The following is a 19433-nucleotide window of genomic DNA, read 5'->3' as shown; positions in this document are numbered from 1 at the left end:
GACATTTGTGTTTTTGTCATCGTCACATTGCTTTGGGGAAATGTTTTCAGTCTTTTAAAAAGAACACCCCCTCGGCTGAACTCATTGTTGTTTCCCAAGTGATGAGTCATTAATCATCAGCCTATTTCACAGACAGTGTAGTGAAGAAGGTGCAACAGGAGGCTGAAGAAATGTGGCTTGTCCCTAAAACCCTCACAAACTATTACAGATGCACAATTGAGAGCATCTTGTCAGGCATTATCACCATCTGGTACGGCAACTGCACCGCATGCAACCACAGGGCTCTCCAGAGGGTGGTGCGGTCTGCCCAACACATCACCGTGGGCAAACTACCTGCCCTCCAGGACATCAACAAGCACTTGATGTCACAGGAAAGCCAAATAAATCATCAAGGACATCAACCACCCGAGCCATTGCCTGTTCACCGAACTATAATGCAGAAGGCGAGGTCAGTACAGGTGCATCAAAGCTGGGACCGAGAGAATGAAAAACAGCTTCTATCTCAAGGCCATCGGACTGTTAAATAGCCATCACTAACCGGCTTCCACCCGGTTATGCAACCCTGCACCTTAGAGGCTGCTGCCCTATTTACATAGATTTGGAATCACTGCCCACTTTAATAATGGAACACTAGTCACTTTAATAATGTTTAAATAATGTTTACATACTGCTTTACTCATCTCATATGTATATACTGTATTCTATTCTCCTGTATTTTAGTCAATTACACTCTGACATAGCTCTATATAATATTGATATATTGCTTAATTCCATTAGTTTACTTTTAGATTTGTGTGTATTGTTGTGAATTGTTTTAGCTACTTCTGCACTGTTGGATATTACTACACTGTTGGAGCTAGGAACACAAGCTTTTCGCTACACCTGCAATAACATCGGCTAAATATGTGTATTTGACCAATACAATTTGATTTGATACATGTAACCTGGAAATGATTGGAAGAAATCAGGGGAAGTATCTAATTAATGGTTGAATCTCATGAAAGGTAAACATGACCAGATTATGTTTTGACAGTAAATTATGGGGTTTAATCTAAATCCATGGAAAAACATATTCAGCGTCAGTGATTGTTCCGTTTTCATTCTGAATAATCAGAATGAAAATGCGGTTAAGAGCATTGGGCCAGTGACCGAATAGCCGAGCTGGCTGTCGATGTGCCCTTGAACAAGGCACTTCATTAATCCGAATTGCTCCTGTAAATCTCTCTGGATAAGAGGGTCTGCTAAATGACTAAAATGTCAAACTAAAATGTACAGAATTTGTGGAAAGACGATGGCGTATAGGCCTATAACCCAACTGTTTACCCAAACGAAATGTAGTCCCGGGAAGGTTATTTACTACTTTAAATACATGTAGGTCTATGGTTTTTATTTCGATTATCATTAGTTCCAGATGTTAAGGAGGTCGGGGAGTGCGAGTAGCCCCGAGTCTACATGTGCTCCACTAGGGGGATTTAATCACCGAACATCTCCATGACCGAGAGTAACCCCTGTAGTTCTCCAAGCGGATGTAGCCAAGGTTCACTCCATATAAAAGCTTTTCTAGATCCAGATGATTCTCCTCCTCTGTGTACAGGTCACACATGCCTGGATAACAAGCCAGGATAAAAACATATTTCAAAAAGTGGTGAAGAAGTGTGGTTTAGCTTAGGAGGAAACACAATTGATGCTGAAAGGGTCTGATTTCGTGCCTTTGGGAAAAGGTATTTCGATTTTCCACTGATTAATTGTCTGTCATTTGTTTATTCTCTTATTTTAATGGTAGTCCTATCTGCTAGAAAGAAAGCTGAAAATATAACGGAGTTATATGGCAAACTTTTGCTATTTTTCTTTTCAACAACGCATCACTTATATATATTTTGTTTTATAGCAAAAAATGTGTTCGTTGTAGTTTTTGTTGTACTTAATTATAAAACACGATGTAGACTAGTCTTCCGTCACATTTACAACCACATTATGTATAGTTATGTAACAGTGATTTACTCATTTAGGAAAAGGACTTCATATTAGATTTTTCCAAGCATGCGGAGAACACGGCTTGGCACGAATCTTCTCACCCATTGTGATTAACTGACTTTTAAAAACGATCCCACATTTTCTATTAAATTACATTGTTTGCAGAGTTATCCCTGTACTTGTTCTACAACATTTTGCCACCAAACAAGTGAATAAACAACTTAGAAGCAAGTTACTTTGTTTTTAATTTACAGTAAGGGACGTCAATGTGAAGCCCAGCAAAATAACATGTTATTGAGTCATTTATATTGTCCTATTACCTGCGGGAGTTATCACACAACCAGCCCACCTGGCTCTTGTGAGTACAAAAGACAGGGAGACAATAGCCTAGACTGAGCTTGTCACTTCAAACACCGGTAGAGAAGCTGATAGTAGCGTACGGTAGAGATAGAGGCTGCAACATTGTATATTTCCCGTTATGGCGTCTGTGCGAGCATGGGCAACGTCATTGAGGCCATCTCAATTTTAAAGTAGTACATTTTCTTCTTCTACTACTTCTATGGTAAACAAACTGAAAGGTTACATAGTGCACACTTAAATCACATTTTATTGGTCACATACACATGGCTAGCAGATGTTATTGTGAGTGTAGTGAAATGCTTCTAGATCAGACAGTGCATCAGGATCTAACAGGTAATATCTAACAAATTCACAACAAAACCTAATACACACAATCTATTAAAGGAATGGGATGAGAATATATAAGTATAAAATATATGGGTGAGCAGTAACAGAGCGGCAAAAATGCAAGAGATAGAAAATAATAGATAGTGAAGGATATAGTATATACATGTGAGATGTAAACATTCTTAAAGTGGCATTATTAAAGTGACTAGTGATCCATTTATTAAAATGGCCAATGGTATCAAGTCTGTAGGTAGGCAGCCACCTCTGTGCTGGTGGTGGTTGTATAACAATCTGATGGCCTTGAGATAGAATCTGTTTTTCTATTTACCTGTCCCAGCTTTGATGTACCTGTACTGGCCCCGCCTTCTGGATGGAAGCAGGGTGAACAGGTGGCTCAGGTGGTTATTGTCCTTGATTATCTTTTTTGCCTTCCTGTGACATCGGGTGTTATAGGTGTCCTGGGGGGCATGTAGTTTGCCCCCGGTGATGCGTTGTGCAGACCGCACCACCCTCTGGAGAGCCCTGCGGTTGTGGGCGGTGTAGTTGCCATACCAGGCGGTGATGCAGCCCGACAGGATGCTCTCAATTGTGCACCTATAAAAGTTAGTGAGTGTTTTCGAATGACAAGGCACATTTTTTCAGCCTCCTAAGGTTGAAGAGGCGCTGTAGCTGTAGCTCCTTCTTCACCACACTGTCTGTGTGCGTGGACCATTTCAGTTTGTCGGTGATATCTACCCTGAGGAACTTAATACTTTCCACCTTCTCTACTGCTGTCCCGTCGACGTGAATAGGGGGGTGCTCCCTTTGCTGTTTCCTGAAGTCCACGATCATCTCTTTTGTTTTGCTGACATTGAGTGAGAGGGTATTTTCCTGACACCACACTTGGAGGGCCCTCACCTCCTGTAGGCTGTCTCGTCGTTGTTGGTAATCAAGCCTACCTCTGTAGTATTGTCTGCAAACTTGATGATTGAGTTGGAGGTGTGCATGGCCATGCAGTCGTGGGTGAACAGGGAGTACAGGAGAGGGCTGAGAGCGAACCCTTGTGGGGCCCCAGTGTTGAGGATCAGCGGAGTGGAGATGTTGTTTCCTACCTTCACCACCTGGGGGCGGCCCGACAGGAAGTCCAGGACCCAGTTGCACAGGGCGGGGTCGACACTGCAACCTAGATTGTGTTTGAACAGGTATAAAGACAAGATTGATGATTTACTGCCACCTGCAGTTATGGAATGTTATCTCACGTATAATTCATTGGCTGATCCCTCCTGGTGACCTGGAGGAATGATGTGATCCTTCCTTAACCCATAGGAAGTCTCACCCAGTTGACTTCTTTAAAATTTTGAATGTGGTGCACATGCTAAAACAGGCTTTTGTGCACTAGAGTCCTCTATTTCTGTGTAGCCTACTCACTCATTCACTTATACCCATGCTCCATTTATTGGGTTCATGCTGAGACACTTTAAAAAACAATTATTTTACCTTTATTTAACAAGGCAAGTCAGTTAAGAACACATTTTTATTTTACAACAACGGCCTACCCTGGCCAAACCCTTCCCTAACTACGCTGGGCCAATTGTGCGGCGCCCTATGGGACTCAATCACGGCCGGTTGTGATACAGCCCGGGATTGGACCAGGGTCTGTAGTGAGGCCTCTAGCACTGAGATACAGTGCCTTGGACCACTGCGCCATGGTGGAGGAAAAAACTGTCCAGACTAATCTGTTCAGTTGGGTTTTTTATTTATTTGTTCCCTCAATATAAACATTCATTCAATCTATTTATTAATTAATTCTCTCCGACCAAATACAATTGTATTTGTCACACATGCGCCGAATACAACAGATGTAGACCTTATTGTGAAATGCTTACTTATAGGGCCCTTAACCTACAATGTAGTTTGAAAAAAGTAAGTAAGAAATAGGAACGCATTCTCCTTCTGTACCATGACGGTTTCATTCCCACTTAGCCTACAACAATTGCAGCCTAATGTAAGTAAATATATTTAGTTAAATGACATGCTTCAGATGGTGATGATCACTGATCATTCAATAGCTTATTTCCAGTTTCAGTGTTTTCATATGCCTTTTAATCACAAGGACAAATAACCCTTGTGATTTGTAATTTCAATATCCTGAAAAGCCAGGAGCCTCACTAGCAATCAAAACTGAATGATGCATGTTTACGATGCAAACAAAATACATTGTGTGCAAACTCCGATTCATGCCACTTGGACAACATAAACAGTAATCCATTTTGCGCGAATCTCATCCCTGTGACCCAGTGTTTTATCCCTCGTCTATGAAGTTAGGGCCATATATGTCCAGTAAAACATGGTGCAGCCAAACACCTGGATGTATTTATGTTGTTTACAATTGTGCATGTGAGGAAAGGCATGCTTCAGTGTTAACCGGTGCAATGATGCGCTCTCATGCCTAGGCAGGAATTCTGTCTGGCTCTGCTTCATGATCGTAGATGTTCTAGTTTATACTCCGGGGGAGTTCATTAGCTAGCTACCCTGGCAATTAGCTAATATCCAGGTGAATGTATTGTCATCGCAACAAAGAAAATAGCTATCAGTTTTAGTTATGAGCATGGAGCCAGAGCCGCTTTAAACCATCTATCTACCTGTGCCTGGTTGGCTAAGTTGCTACACAGCTATAGCTAATGAACAAGATGCCTAGCTAGCAGCAGAGTCAGTCAGTCACACAGTTCATGGGAAAGGGGTCCAGAGAGAGGTGGAACTCCGATTCTGACTGGGGTCATAAGGTCATCTGACCCTTGGGGCATATTTTTGGTCATAACCCCCCCAAGGTGGTTTATTTAATACTTTACATTTTTCATAAACAGATCTAAATCATGTTTTATGTTTCTGCATGAAAATGGGTCATTTTGACCCAAACCAAAAACATCTAATTCTGCCTAGAGAAATTTGATACAAAATACTTTTATTTGCATCTAGGTTTCTCTGGAGACATAATCATTATCCATACCCCAGAGGGTGGAGGAGGGCCTGTATCAGTGATTCTGACCAGATATAAAGAACATCTGCAAAGATATACACTCCAAATCTGGACCATCAGAACCACACGATTTGTACTGACAGAACCACCTGTAAATACGTCCCCTCAACCCATCCTCACTCTCATAAAGTCTGCTTGGGAACTGAGTGGGGGACACAGTGCAGAATAAGTTCCCATGTGAGGAGGACCTATTGGAGAGATGTTGTCAACTAGACAAATGACCCTTGACCTTGTACCTTTGAGCTGTGTGCTGGCTGGCTGGACTTTTTACCCACAGTCACCACTGCCTGTGTGTCATTTCAGTTTGGAGCTGGAGGGAAGCTTGAGTGGAAGAGGTCCAGAGTAGAGATGTCCATCTCAACTCAGCTGGGCTTGTTGTTGTGGAAGAACTTTACCTACAGGAGAAGGCAAACGGTAAGCAGAACATCTTTAAATCAGATTGTGTGAATTGGTGAAATAGGAATTGGGACTTTTTCCTGTGGCTTTGTTTGATAGGACAATTTAAAAGAGGATGTATAATTATGTTCTTCTGTTATAATGTTTACAGTGTATTTCAAACAAATGTATTTACTTTATTATTGTCATATACCAGGTCTACAGTTTTTACATTCTTTCTTTGTAGCAAATCATACTTTACACAATAGTTCAATAGCTGTTTAGTTTCAAAGAGGGGTCATGTCCTGTTCTCCTATTATAAGAGTAAGATCAGCACTGTGATAGGCCCAATACATCACTGGGGGCGATCTCCCTGTCCTCCAGGACATCTACACCAGCCGGTGTCTGAGGAAGGACCGAAAGATTGTCAAGGACTCAAGTCATCCGAGCCACGAACTGTTCACTCTGTTACTGTCTGGCAAGCGCTATCAGAGTATCGGGTCCCGGACCAAAAGGCTTCGAGACAGCTTCTACCACCAGGCCATCAGACTGCTGAAAAGCTTATGCTAGTCGTCTCCCTGGACAGACCTGCACCTTAGAGACTATTTGCACCGGATAAATTATTTGCACTGACAACCCACACATCCAACCCTAACACACAAACACCCATAAACACACACACGCACAAACACACACACAAACACCCATACACACACTCATACACACAGTCAATGCTGCTGTTCCAATATATACCATTGATTCCACTACCCACTTTATATTTGTAAATCCAGTCCATTATTACTGTGCATACTACCTCTTCTATTACTTGTTATTTTTGACTTGACTCCTTTCATTGTTATTATTGATTAATGTTCTGCATTGTTGAGGGAACTAACAAGCATTTCACTGTACCTTTTATACCTGCTGTAAACTGTATGTGAAGAATACATTTGATTTGATTTTACGGTGTATTAGATGTGAGACGTAGGCTCCTTTATTCAAGTAGTCAAAAAAAGAAGTTTTACTGGAAAGTAATATGCTACATGCCCAAAGGGACAGAGCTGTATCTTAGCAGTGTTAGCTTTAATTGCTACTACAGCTTTGTCTCCCACCTGTGCTAGAACCCTGCCTCTAGATGGCTTTACGTGTGCTGGAGTAGCATCTCTCTCCGTCTCCTAATCCAATCAGCATGCACCTGATAACCCTTGAACAGAGATGACTTCTGTTGCTGGATGTTGGTGTGCAACATTGGCTATTTTGAAGTGGGGGTTGGTTGTATTGATCGCTTTGCATCTATTAGGAATGCAGTCCTAATAGACGCTGTCTTGTGACAGCTACATCATGCCTGCGTATAACTGGCCTTCTCTTGTTTTCTTCTCTAGCTCCAACTGCTGATTGAGATAGTATGGCCCCTGTTGATCTTCTTCATTTTGATATCAGTGAGACTGAACTACCCTCCGTACGAACAACATGAATGTAAGTATGATGCACCCCCCTCGTCATTGTTTACACACAGACACTTCTCCACAAGACACTCAACTGAATTCCCCACCCCACACCCCAAATGGCTGTTCAACCACTCCTGTTGTTGTGGCCACGGAGGCATTTGTATTTGGACTCTGTGGATGAACTATGTTGTCGCATGTATACATATTGTACATTGCCAAAGATACAAGCCATTGATGCTACAGTATACAAGCTAGCAATACCATGCACTAGTATGCTACAATACCATGCACTAGTATGCTACAATACCATGCACTAGTATGCTACAATACCATGCACTAGTATGCTACAATACCATGCACTAGTATGCTACAATGCCATGTGCAGTCATTTATTCTGAAACTGCTACGTGCTGGCCACTCGAGTAAACCCACTATGGAGAAAAAAAAGACATACATTTTCACAGTCCAACAGCAGCCTAATCGTGTTGAACTGTTTATGATAGGTCCTTATCGGGTGTGTATGCTGGGTGTTTTATGCGTTAACTGTTATATGGGGAATATTCTGTCCTGCTAATCAATTTTCTGGTATGGGATGGCAGATATACCCCTGTTAATGGGTTTTTATCTAAAGCCTGACAGAAGATTTCTTCCCACTGGGCATGTATCCCTTTACTTCTCTTGCATGAAGCCTCCGATACGAACACCACAATAGATCCAATACTAATCACTGGAGATTTTTCTTGTCAAAACAAAATGTCTCTTTGATTAGTCAAAACTGTTTTCTGTTTGATTGGACAGTTTGTTTGTGAGGTGGCTCAAATTGCCTGTGGACATATCAGTGACTTTATGGGGGGGTTAGAGTTTACGATGCCTTTATCACTGCTCTAATCTCATTATCAAGGTTCTATATGTGAAAGCTGATAAAAGTCGCAAGGCCCTCGGAGACTATCTTTGGCACGGGTATGGGAAAAGCTTATATAATGGAAATGCACTTGCTGAACCAAAGCCTGTTTTCCCCGGAATGATACGCTAGAGAATTCTTCAGTTAATTATATCACTGGGGTCAGTTCACAGAACAGGAGCAATGAAGCTGCCGGTTACCTTCTCTTTGCTAAAGCAACTATTGTTTCTTTGTATGGGACTTGCATTCTTATTGATCCTACTTTGTGTAATAGCCTACAAACCTGCTTCAGGATACAGTTGTGTAGGACAAAGCATTTGTATAGCTACTAATAACTGTTATCAATGGGATGAACACATCTGAGAAATCTTTGTCTACGTCAGAGTATCCGCTTTCTTTCATTCCCGGAAGCCTGCGCTTTGTCCATCTGCCAGAAAGCAGAAGCATTAGGGGTGAATTGCTTTCAGTTCTTCCTAAAGTCTTGGTTAGGCACCAGGCACAGGGATACTTTTGGTGTGAGTCATACAGCACGTGGGTCTGAGCATGTTGTAACTTCTCCTACACCCCATAGGAAAGACATGGTCTTCCTTGCACAGGGCTATAACCTATTGCTTTTGGGGATGGATATTAACCATGAAAGAAATGTGACCGTGCAATAAGACCAAATACCCATTGCTCTTTTTGAAGATTTCAAAGCATTTGAGATGAATATGGTGCTAGTTTGGAAGATTTCAAATGGTTTCAGATGAATGTGGTGCTAGTTTGGAAGATTTCAAATGGTTTCAGATGAATGTGGTGCTAGTTTGGAAGATTTCAAATGGTTTCAGATGAATGTGGTGCTAGTTTGGAAGATTTCAAATGGTTTCAGATGAATGTGGTGCTAGTTTGGAAGATTTCAAATGGTTTCAGATGAATGTGGTGCTAGTTTGGAAGATTTCAAATGGTTTCAGATGAATGTGGTGCTAGTTTGGAAGATTTCAAATGGTTTCAGATGAATGTGGTGCTAGTTTGGAAGATTTCAAATGGTTTCAGATGAATGTGGTGCTAGTTTGGAAGATTTCAAATGGTTTCAAATGAATGTGGTGCTAGTTTGGAAGCAAAATTGCATTTAGGATTCACATTTATTATTTAGTTCATTAATTAGTATCTAGTTCATTAATAGTTCAGTATCTAGTTCAGTATTTAGTTCATTAATTCATAATCTTTATAGGCCGTCGATGATGATCACTCTGAAAGGCAATATGGCTGCCCTGAATCAGCTAAGCAATTGGCTATGTGGGGTTATCTCTTATCTCTGCTTTTCTTAGTAATGGGCCAGTTGGCAGGCCTCAGGTTTACTGATAGCGGGCCTACTTTTTTAACTCATCACACAAATAAAGGCAAGCCTCTCGGGGGGCACCTTAGGAGGGGACAAAGGTTGTTACATTGTACTTAGGCAATCACTCCCTCACATTGATAAGGCCTGAGGCCGCAGTGAAGCCTTCAAGATGGGACAAGACGTGGTTACGCTGATGCTAGCTCATCCGCCACCAGCTCGATAAGTTAATCTGAGAACACACATCAGTTAGGTGTCTTTTGCGTAGACAAAAATAGAATTTTGAAACTCTGTAGGTGATGTTCAAAGACCACCTCAAGTAGTTCCGTCGGGTTGATATAGAGGCCATTTAAGTGTCTCAGTATCAGATCCAACGTGACTGGAATTACCCTGTGTTCTCTGCAGTCCATTCTCTGTAGATAGTGTACGCCCGTGCTTTTACACCTGCATTGTTTGCTGTTTGGGGTTTTAGGCTGGGTTTCTGTACAGCACTTTGAGATATCAGCTGATGTACGAAGGGCTATATAAATAAATTTGATTTGATTGATTTGATTTGTATTGATAGACTAAATATGTCAAAAATGTCCCCCCAAAAGTGTTTTGCTATACAACCAGAGATGTGGTTTTGAATGTGCTGTATAAATGATTGAATTTCAAGCACCACAATGTGTGTCTTATGACGACTGTACAGTGACGTTACTGATGGTATCTCTCCCGGTGTCTCGCTCAGGTCATTTCCCCAACAAGGCCATGCCCTCGGCGGGCACCCTGCCCTGGATCCAAGGCATCATCTGCAACGCCAACAACCCCTGCTTCCGCCACCCCACTCCTGGAGAGTCCCCCGGGGTCGTGGGCAACTTCAACGAGTCCATGTGAGTTCCACCCCAAGCTGCATCTCTGTATCTGATTTGTTTTTTAAATATAAAAACATGAATACACTTTATTTTATGATTCATCCGCTTAATAACATCATTGTTTCCAAATAAAGAAATTGGTCACTTTAATGTTTCCTGTAAATATCCTGTTTATAACTTGAATTGAACTGATTCAATTTTATTCTGTGTTAATTTGTGGATGTCTGCAGAATCTCTCGTCTGTTCTCCGATGCCAAGAAGATCCTGCTGTACAGTCAGAATGACCGGAATCTGGATGGCTTTAAAGGCCTCATCCAAGCCCTGAAGACACTACAGGCCAACACCAAAGGTAAGAGTCACCTATATAAACCATTGTTCACTGTACACATTACTACATTCACAAGAAACACTAGGGGCCTATTCATTTGAGCGGAATGTTCATGAACTCAAAGCCTAGAATAGACAGTATTTTCACTGAAGCTGAATGAAGACTCATTCCAGGTCTACATAGTACATCTCTGTCTGCCCTGAACTTTACGCCCCGTTGGGCGTGCCCCGGAGAGTTACTGTACGCCCACGTCTGGGCAGAAAAAAAGAGGGTTTACACTAATTCCCTTACGCTGTGCTGACTCACAGCGGGACTCCCCCATCCCCTTTTGTCCTGTTCCAACCTGCCTTCTGGATTCTCCTCCTGTGCCTGTGAATGGCTGTGGATGGATAGTTATAATTTTAAAACTGATTTAATATTATACCACTTCAATTGCACACCCAGATTTCTTCTATAATGACATTTTATTTATGAGCACTTAGACAATGCTGTGTTTAGAGTGACAGTGGTGGCGATATGTGAGATGGTTTGAGGCAGTAGATGGCAGAGCCTCTCCCAACTAACAAGTCGTGGCAGGCCATTGGGAAAAAGCAAAAAGGGGGATACCTAGTCAGTTGTCCAACTGAATGTATTCAACTGAAATGTGTCTTCCGCATTTAACCCAACCCCTCTGAATCAGAGAGGTGCGGGGGGCTGCCTTAATCAACATCCACGTCTTCGGCGCCCAGGGAACTTTGGGTCAACTGCTTTGCTCGGGCAGATCGGGGATTCGATCCAGCAAACTTCCGGTACTGGCCCAACGCTCTAACCACTAGGCTGCCTGTATTCTCAGGTATTCTCATATGCCATTCAAGATAGGACAGATTTTACGTTCTTCCATACTTACTGTGTGCTGGGTTAATGGTGTGTTTCGCATTAGACAAAATAAGACTGTGCTACCTTAGTCAGGTGACCTTATATTACATTAGCTTGGGTAATGGACTTTACAAAAGGATAAGCCTTTCATTGGAGTAGTATATCAACATACAGATAATACTTACATTTCAAGGCAAATACAGTACTACTGTAATGAATTCGGTATTTGCCATGCCTGTGTATCCACTTTGGCTGATGGTAGAAAATGTCTGCAGAAGTATAATAGGTATACGCTGAGTCCTGGATAATTAGGTATACGCTGAGACCTGGATAATTAGGTATACGCTGAGTCCTGGATAATTAGGTATACGCTGAGACCTGGATAATTAGGTATACGCTGAGTCCTGGATAATTAGGTATACGCTGAGTCCTGGATAATTAGGTATACGCTGAGTCCTGGATAATTAGGTATACGCTGAGACCTGGATAATTAGGTATACGCTGAGTCCTGGATAATTAGGTGTACGCTGAGACCTGGATAGTTAGGTATACGCTGAGACCTGGATAATTAGGTGTACGCTGAGACCTGGATAGTTAGGTGTACGCTGAGACCTGGATAGTTAGGTGTACGCTGAGACCTGGATAGTTAGGTGTACGCTGAGACCTGGATAATTAGGTATACGCTGAGACCTGGATAGTTAGGTGTACGCTGAGACCTGGATAGTTAGGTGTACGCTGAGACCTGGATAGTTAGGTGTACGCTGAGTCCTGGATAGTTAGGTATACGCTGAGACCTGGATAATTAGGTGTACGCTGAGACCTGGATAGTTAGGTGTACGCTGAGACCTGGATAGTTAGGTGTACGCTGAGACCTGGATAGTTAGGTGTACGCTGAGACCTGGATAATTAGGTATACGCTGAGACCTGGATAGTTAGGTGTACGCTGAGACCTGGATAGTTAGGTATACGCTGAGACCTGGATAGTTAGGTGTACGCTGAGTCCTGGATAGTTAGGTATACGCTGAGACCTGGATAGTTAGGTATACGCTGAGACCTGGATAATTAGGTGTACGCTGAGACCTGGATAGTTAGGTATACGCTGAGTCCTGGATAATTAGGTGTACGCTGAGTCCTGGATAATTAGGTATACGCTGAGTCCTGGATAGTTAGGTATACGCTGAGACCTGGATAATTAGGTATACGCTGAGACCTGGATAATTAGGTATACGCTGAGACCTGGATAATTAGGTATACGCTGAGACCTGGATAGTTAGGTATACGCTGAGACCTGGATAATTAGGTATACGCTGAGTCCTGGATAATTAGGTATACGCTGAGACCTGGATAATTAGGTGTACGCTGAGACCTGGATAGTTAGGTATACGCTGAGACCTGGATAATTAGGTATACGCTGAGTCCTGGATAATTAGGTGTACGCTGAGTCCTGGATAATTAGGTATACGCTGAGACCTGGATAATTAGGTGTACGCTGAGTCCTGGATAATTAGGTATACGCTGAGACCTGGATAATTAGGTATACGCTGAGACCTGGATAATTAGGTATACGCTGAGTCCTGGATAATTAGGTGTACGCTGAGACCTGGATAGTTAGGTATACGCTGAGTCCTGGATAATTAGGTATACGCTGAGTCCTGGATAATTAGGTGTACGCTGAGACCTGGATAGTTAGGTATACGCTGAGTCCTGGATAATTAGGTATACGCTGAGTCCTGGATAATTAGGTATACGCTGAGTCCTGGATAATTAGGTATACGCTGAGTCCTGGATAATTAGGTATACGCTGAGACCTGGATAATTAGGTGTACGCTGAGACCTGGATAGTTAGGTATACGCTGAGTCCTGGATAGTTAGGTATACGCTGAGTCCTGGATAATTAGGTATACGCTGAGACCTGGATAATTAGGTATACGCTGAGTCCTGGATAATTAGGTATACGCCGAGTCCTGGATAATTAGGTATATACGTTAAGCCCCGAAGTGTAGGTGCGCACTCCTAAAACACTCAAATGAGCACAACAGATGTTAAAAACATTCTCCAGATATTTTTGAGCTTTTACTTTTGAAAAACAATATCCCATGTATAAATATAGTAATGTACACACACTTAAGGGTATGTGTGTATTTTATTTTATAAAAAAATAAAAATAATAAATCCTCATATTCAACTATGATCTTGTCTCATCGCTACAACTCCCCAACAGGCTCAGGAGAGGCGAAGATAGAGTCATGTGTCCTCTGAAACATGACCCGCGCTCCTTAACACCCACCCACTTAACCCGGAAGCCAGCCGCACCAATGTGTCGGAGGAAACACTGTTCAACTAACAACCGAAGTCAGTCTACAGGTGCCCCTAAACCGGACAACGCTGGGCCAATTATGCACTGCCCGATGTGACTCCCGGTCGGTTGTGTGAGAACCTGGGATCGAACCCAGGTTTATAGTGACGCCTCAAGCAGTGCCTTAGACTGCTGTGCCACTCGTGAGGATTTAACAGGACTGAGCAGGGGTGCAGCCTTGGACACCACAGGCCCACCCACTGGGAAGCCAAGCCCAGCCAATCAGAATCATTTTTTCCCACAAATTGACTTTATTACAGACAGAAATACTCCTCAGCAAATCGATATCAGCTGCTTGATATGCCACACCTGTCAGGTGGATGGATTATCTTGGCAAAGGAGAAATGCTCACTAGCAGGAATGTAGACAAATTTGTGCACAAAATTTGAGAGAAATAAGCTTTTTGTACATATGGAACATTTCTGGGATTTAAAAAAGTTTGATTAAACAATTCAGAGACTTAAACGAATACATCAGATGACAAATATTTAAGGAGAGCGAATAAATATCCCGAAATCAACTGTAACTGTCAATAGTAAAACAAAGCTTAAAACGATGTTTGGGTGAACCTGAATCAAGAAAATGAATGGTGAAGTCGCTTCCAATCACAGTAGACGACTACTCCTCACCACGCAATAGAGACCAAAAGAGGAAATGCCCACCCCCCTAGTTGTGCCATGTCATGAGGACACCTGGACCACCTATTGAGATGTGCCTTTTGTTAAGTAAATCATGTGATATATGAGATGAAAAGTAGACTGGAGTAGGACTTTAATTAAGAAGGTAATCCAGTGATATCTGATTTGAGCCTTTGCGAGTGGCAATAAAGATGAACGGTTATGCTAGGTCTTTCTCTTACGACATGGCTTTCATGATGGTGGCCACCTGTTTTAAAACACTCCCATTCATTTATTTGATTTTGCTAATCAGTTTGTGCTTCAGTCTGTCCTATTTACTAGTCTAAGCATGATATTGATAAACCAAGCCAGTGTAGTTTGATGGGGCTGGGGGATATTTTAATTGTGACTCATACCAACATGGCTAAGTTTATTGCTACGTTATGTGGAAGTATGAATAGTGATGATGTAACATCCCTTCAGTATTGGTTGTTGATAACGTTCAGGCTCCTGAGTTCACAGTGCATGGACTATATGCCAATGAAGCACTTTTGCACAGCCACGGGTCTGATCAAGATACTCCTGATGATCCACGTTGATGATATCCGTTAATCAGTCCTTTCTGAAAACCTGTCTGATGAGGCCAGGGGGGTTCTTAGAATCTAGTTGTTAGTTTGTACAGTAAACATTTCAGCTTCTTTGTGCGACTGGGGTCAAGTGGTTAGAATGGAGGATAGATAGTTGAACAGTTTTAACAGAGATCTGAAGCTGAATAAGCAAATTCCACAATAAATCTGATGTCAGCAAGTGTTTGCATGACCAAAGTGGACTCTTTGAAAGGTTCTGCCAGGGATTGTGTGTTTCCCTCTTTTTATGCTACTGGTTGTCATTGAGTTTGTGAACAGAGCTTTGACCGGACTGCTCTCCACAAAGCCCTCACTATATTTTTCCATGTCATGTTTTTTATTTATTTTTTTATCTGAATATCATTTATTTTTGGCAGTGACGTCTTACTTTTTGGGTTCACTGATTGAATTTGGCACTGTAAATGGTATTTATAATGGAGACATCTATCTAAAAGAGTAGATAGTTAGGTCTCAATTTCTCAAAACAATTATTTTGTGGGTTTGCATAATCTTGCATTGACTTTTGAAATGGCTTTGGATCCAGTGTATTTCAGGAAGTCTGATCTTTTTGGTGTTCTCAGAGCACACATTTTACAGCTTGATTCTAACTTGATATGTGGAAAATATCTAGATTGATTAATCTCACAATTAACAAAAGGAGCATGAACAAGACCTAGGGCCACCAATGTTTTGTCAGGCCGTCATGTAAAAACCAAGCCAATGGCTTACTTCCAGAGACAAAACAGGAATTCACAAAGCCGGTCAATACACTGAAGGATTTGTCAAAGTGGATTTGCTGAAAGGTGTCCTTGGGGGGCGTGGTGGATTCTTAATGTACTGTAACCAGTGGACAAATATTGATTCAATTGTCTGTCACTAAATTCTAACGCATGTTCATGGTTCATTGGCGTAAAATTTGTTGCTAATTTGTAACTCCTTTTGACAATCGTTTCTAATGATTTACAGGGGTTCTAGACAGTAAAACAAAATGGAGTCTGTCAGCTTTTGCAAAGGCTCCAGATTTTCTGAGACCCAATTTGACCCCCTCACCTAGTCTGTCTTCAAACGGCCGTCTAGCTAATGTTCCAGGAATTTGCCACCTACTGTCCTTTTGTCCCCCTAACCCCCCACTGCTACCAGTACTAGTAACTGGACTCACTTCCAGCTTTTGTTCTTTGAAAGGGCCCAGGAGTTGAGGGAAGTAGCCAATGAGAGAGGCGGGAGGGGCAGTTAGCAGACAATTTGCAGACAGTTTGTGTATGATCCAGTGTTTTTCAGTGTGAATGTGCTAACGGAGCGTTACTTTGGGGCAATTCCATGGTAACGGAGTAACGCTGAGACTCTAAAATTTATAAATCTATATCAAACACAAGCCATGGATTTAAAAGTTTAACAAACCATACAACTCTATGCACAAGGACAACTTTGAACAATTTACACAGAATATGTTGCGTTGTATGGTTCGTTAAGCTTTGAAAATGTTTTTTGTTTGGCATACATTTTAAAGTGAAAAACCGGAGACTCAGAGTAATTCCGTGACCGTGGAATTACCCTGTGATTGAAGGTGTGAAGTGTGTCACTTCCTTCTCCACAGGTCTATGTCAACGGTTGATTATTTTAGATAACATAATGATGGAAATGGTGTATTATGGCACTTCTTTCCAACCTCTGATATAGACCCAACCTTTTCTGGGATGTTTTATTCATTTCCAAACATCCTTTTGAACTTTAAAAGACAACAAAAAAACGTATCCAAATAATCCTAAACTCCTGCGCCAAGCGTTTTCCAGTTGGTCACCTGAGTAACTAGCAAGCAAGCACATGCTCCATGACAACATTTAATGAGGTTGAAAGCTAATGCAGTACCCACGATTATGGAAAATAGTATGATTTGGCAGAAGGAACAACCAACATTTGCTAAATAAGTCTACTAAAATAAGACAATTCCGTACACACACATCTAGTAATGTCAGGGTATAGGAGAGAGCTGGTTTTAACACGCTGTTGTGTTTGTTTCCCACAGGATTCAAGCTGAAGGATTTCCTCCACGACAATGAGACCCTGTCCACTTTCCTTCTGCGAAACGCTTCCTTCTCGGAACACGCCGTGCGCCAGATCATTGAGGCCGACGTGAACTTGGAAAAGGTAAGAGGAAAAATACCACCTTCCCAAAGTTCTATGACATATACATTTGAGTCATTTAGCAGATGCTCTTATTCAGATCAATTTACAGGAGCAATTAGGGCTAGGTACCTTGCTCAACAGATTTTTCACCTATTTGGCTCTGGGATTTGAACCTGCCACCCCATGAGGAATATTATGAGGCATATTACTAGGATCAGTTCACCACATCCTGGACACCATGAAAAGCAGTGTAGTAGTTCTTCAACATGCCCATGGCCCATTATTTCCCTCTTAGCCCCTCAGCAGATCAGGTCCCATGTTGTCCATTATTTCCCTCCTAACCTCCCAGCAGATCAGGTCCCATGTTGTCCATTATTTCCCTCTTAGCCCCTCAGCAGATCAGGTCCCATGTTGTCCATTATTTCCCTCTTAGCCCCTCAGCAGATCAGGTCCCATGTTGTCCATTATTTCCCTCCTAGCCTCCCAGCAGATCAGGTCCCATGTTGTCCATTATTTCCCTCCTAACCTCCCAGCAGATCAGGTCCCATGTTGTCCATTATTTCCCTCCTAGCCTCCCAGCAGATCAGGTCCCATGTTGTCCATTATTTCCCTCTTAGCCCCTCAGCAGATCAGGTCCCATGTTGTCCATTATTTCCCTCTTAGCCTCTCAGCAGATCAGGTCCCATGTTGTCCATTATTTCCCTCCTAGCCCCTCAGCAGATCAGGTCCCATGTTGTCCATTATTTCCCTCCTAACCTCCCAGCAGATCAGGTCCCATGTTGTCCATTATTTCCCTCCTAGCCTCCCAGCAGATCAGGTCCCATGTTGTCCATTATTTCCCTCTTAGCCCCTCAGCAGATCAGGTCCCATGTGTCCATTATTTCCCTCTTAGCCTCTCAGCAGATCAGGTCCCATGTTGTCCATTTGTTGCAGGTAGCAGCTAATACAGAGCAGGTCAGTAGTGTCTTTATTTCAGTGACATAAACTTCACTGCAATCCGCCTTGAAACTTCCTGTAGAGACTATAAACAAGGTGGCTTTCCACCGAATGCACAGACTTGGAGCTCGGAGTGACAAGACTAAGGGTCCCCGAACTGTCGACGCAAAATTTGAACACTACCAACGAAAGGTCTCATTTACCAATTTCCCCGGGACATAAACAAACGTCGCAAGAGTCTGTATCCTGTACAGAGGCAACATAGTGAGAGGGGTAAGCAGGCCTTTCTCATTGTGGACAAACTCTTTAAAGACGGACAGCTCTTCCGAGACAGCTCCATAATACATTTACATTTACATTTAAGTCATTTAGCAGACGCTCTTATACCATGTTACGAAGAAAAATGAGAGTGACTGTAAAAATATCTGAACACTATGAAGTTGACATGAGCACACACGCACTCAATTACACGCTCGCTTACACATACGGACACATACACACACACACTTGATCTTTCTCGTTCTCTCTTTCTCTCCTCCCCCTCTCTCCCTTCTCTCTATTGTTGAGAACTTTTCTTACATTTTACATTTAAGTCATTTAGCAGACGCTCTTATCCAGAGCGACTTACAAATTGGTGCATTCACCTTATGACATCCAGTGGAACAGTAGTGCATCTAAATCTTTTAAGGGGGGTGAGAGGGATTACTTTATCCTATCCTAGGTATTCCTTAAAGAGGTGGGGTTTCAGGTGTCTCCGGAAGGTGGTGATTGACTCCGCTGTCCTGGCGTCGTGAGGGAGTTTGTTCCACCATTGGGGGGCCAGAGCAGCGAACAGTTTTGACTGGGCTGAGCGGGAACTGTACTTCCTCAGTGGTAGGGAGGCGAGCAGGCCAGAGGTGGATGAACGCAGTGCCCTTGTTTGGGTGTAGGGCCTGATCAGAGCCTGGTGGTACTGAGGTGCCGTTCCCCTCACAGCTCCGTAGGCAAGCACCATGGTCTTGTAGCGGATGCGAGCTTCAAC

General features: G+C 42.5%; 1 protein-coding gene across 1 annotated transcript in view; it reads left to right on the top strand.

Moving 5' to 3' along the window:
* Positions 1 to 1566: 1566 nt before the first annotated feature.
* The window catches only part of LOC115130742 (phospholipid-transporting ATPase ABCA1-like), a 42460-nt gene continuing 24593 nt past the window's right edge, over positions 1567 to 19433 (top strand). The window contains exons 1-6 of the mRNA XM_029662161.2: positions 1567 to 1721; positions 5981 to 6091; positions 7435 to 7528; positions 10447 to 10588; positions 10801 to 10919; positions 17376 to 17497. Of these exons, the coding sequence (XP_029518021.1) occupies positions 6026 to 6091; positions 7435 to 7528; positions 10447 to 10588; positions 10801 to 10919; positions 17376 to 17497 (543 nt within the window). The 5' untranslated portion in view covers positions 1567 to 1721; positions 5981 to 6025. The remainder of the gene's footprint in view (positions 1722 to 5980; positions 6092 to 7434; positions 7529 to 10446; positions 10589 to 10800; positions 10920 to 17375; positions 17498 to 19433) is intronic.

The sequence above is a fragment of the Oncorhynchus nerka genome, linkage group LG6, assembly GCF_034236695.1.
Source record: "Oncorhynchus nerka isolate Pitt River linkage group LG6, Oner_Uvic_2.0, whole genome shotgun sequence".
Lineage (NCBI taxonomy): Eukaryota > Metazoa > Chordata > Actinopteri > Salmoniformes > Salmonidae > Oncorhynchus > Oncorhynchus nerka.
Note: the sequence above shows the minus strand (reverse complement) of the source record. Positions and strands in the feature narration are given on the sequence as shown.